The 2,410-nt window shown below is 36.3% G+C and overlaps 1 protein-coding gene across 1 annotated transcript in view; it reads right to left on the reverse strand.

The window, feature by feature from the left end:
• Positions 1-987, reverse strand: part of gps1 (G protein pathway suppressor 1) — a 29,443-nt gene extending 28,456 nt beyond the window's left edge. Inside the window, exon 1 of the mRNA XM_008414979.2 lies at positions 812-987. Coding sequence (XP_008413201.1) covers positions 812-844 — 33 coding nt within the window. The 5' untranslated portion in view covers positions 845-987. The remainder of the gene's footprint in view (positions 1-811) is intronic.
• Positions 988-2,410: the final 1,423 nt, after the last annotated feature.

Below are 2,410 nucleotides of genomic sequence, written 5' to 3' on the forward strand. Positions count from 1 at the left end.
TTACCTTCAAAAAATAAGATTTTTAAAAGGCTTCCTTTGCTCTGAATTTGTTATTTTGTAATCATATTATTTATTCATATTTTTTTTATTTTGTCTTTAAAATAATAAAAATATCACAATTGCACACAACTATTTTTTGGCTGTCTGAATACATTATCTCGTACATGTTAAAATAGGATTTTGATCAGTACTTCAGAAGCCTTTCTACCAAATACTATTTTACTCTTCAGTAATTTCTTCAGTAAAACATCCTTGAAGTAGTGACACTGTAACTTACGCACATTTTTGGGCTATTCTGCATAATTTTGAGAAGAACTCAGTTCTGTGGTGAACAGTCTAAGAATTTAAGGTTTCTAGCTAAAGTTAATTAACAAGGTAGTAAACGTCGTATTCAGAAAGAAGCTAAGTTCTGCCTCTACAACAAACGGGAAACCACTCGGTTTTTAGTATTCTAAAACCCCTCTTCTTAATTACCGGGGTCTCGCTGCGAACATGCCTTATGAATAGTTTTTTCTTTCCGTTCTTGTAGCTGAACGGATTATGCCTTTTTTTCATGCTAATTGTTAACAAACAAATCCGTTTTTCTATGTCGGCTGCCATTTTTAAGGTAATCTGCTCAGCGTGTTGTCACCCAAGCACCAAAAAATTGTATTGATAACTTTTTTCATTTGCAGTAATAACTGATTTTATTTAACATAACCTTTCAGTAAATCTTCATGTTGAGTGTTATAAAGTACGAAATATGATGGATACATCTGAACATTACCAAATACAACCACGTTGAGTATCGTAATTTCTAACGTTCACTTACCTGAAAGTTAAACACTTGCACAGGCAAAGGCATCTTCCGATGTTCGTCTGTGTTCTTACTTTATTGTTGGGATAGATAAGAAAAGGGAAAGAATGCAAAAGATGAGATGTGCAGGCCTCAGCAACAAACGAACCTTTTCCGTCTTCTTCTTCTACTACTTCCTCCTCCTTCTACACATCTTCTTCTTCTTCTTTGGTCTGTTACGACTCATGATATCCATCAAGTTTTACTACCGCCTCCTATTGGGTTCTCTGTTTACTACAACAGTAAAACGTTGCACTACAGACCCACGAATAATCCTTTTTCAGTTTTCTTTCGTATCATTAATACATCTTCTTCTAACCCTCATACAGAGACTATTTATAATAGCCTGTTATGGCTATAAGTTGTTCATTATAGGTTGCTGTAACCTTGGCTGGACTCTTGGGCCACAAAACACCTACGGTACTTTTGGTCATGGTGGCCCACCATGATTATTTATATGAAATTATGAAGGCACAAGATATACCAGAGGATAAATGTGCATATTGTGTTGTTTCAAAAGTTTACATGCTATGCAGCATCCTATTAAGAAGAGAGTAACCATACTAAAAGAAAAGTACCATCATGGTGGGAGAGATGGCTATAGTGTTACAATTCCCATCTTGAAGTGAAAGAAGATGTCAAAGAAACACTGTTAGAGATGATATATACTATTATATACTATCTAGACGATAAACCAATTATACCCATAGTAGGACCATATCCCTGTACAATAGAGATTCTCAACAAAGTAGCACCTTCAGAACTGGGAGGACACAGAAAAACCAAAAATCAATCAATCAATCAAATTTTATTTGTATAGCACATTTCAGCAGCAAGGCATTTCAAAGTGCTTTACATAATTAAAATAAAAACAGCATGTGACAGTGAATAAACAGTTAGAAAGACAAAGAGATTTTATTTTTTAAAGAAAAAGAAAAAAGGTTAAAAAGATAAAAACATTAAAACCCGTACCCTTGTAGGACTTCAGTTAAATGTCTCACACCTAAAAGTTTTTCACGGAATTTAAGCTCCTGTCCTCGCCGGACTCCGCAGTCCGTTTATCACGGGTATTATCCAGGCCCCACCTGGATAATACCAGGACAAGGTCTCGAACAGGACAAGGTCTCGAACCTTGCAGCACCAGGCTCCGTCCACCTATTACACAAAATATTTTTACGCTAGGACTTTCGTTGTCCTACACGGATTTTTGTGCACTGCCTCTCACACCTCAGAGTTTTAGTTAAGATGTCATTTAACAAGGATTCTCACACCCATAGATATAAATTCGTTTAACTGGGACGTTTTCCGGGGGGCTTTACATAGACAGTGTGAAAGAGAAATGAAAAGAAGTTAATAACTAGATGAAAAGTAAAGCGAAGACATCAAAACCCTCAATTTAGCCATAAGCAACTCTAAACAGGAGGGTTTTAAGATGAGATTTAAAGGCACCCAGTGTTTCAGCTGTTTTACAGTTTTCTGGAAAGTGTTCCAAATTTGTGGTGCTTAGAAACTGAATCCTGCTTCTCCTCGTTTGGTTCTGGTTCTGGGGATGCAGAGCAGAACCAGAACCAGAAG

The sequence above is a fragment of the Poecilia reticulata genome, linkage group LG8, assembly GCF_000633615.1.
Source record: "Poecilia reticulata strain Guanapo linkage group LG8, Guppy_female_1.0+MT, whole genome shotgun sequence".
NCBI lineage: Eukaryota > Metazoa > Chordata > Actinopteri > Cyprinodontiformes > Poeciliidae > Poecilia > Poecilia reticulata.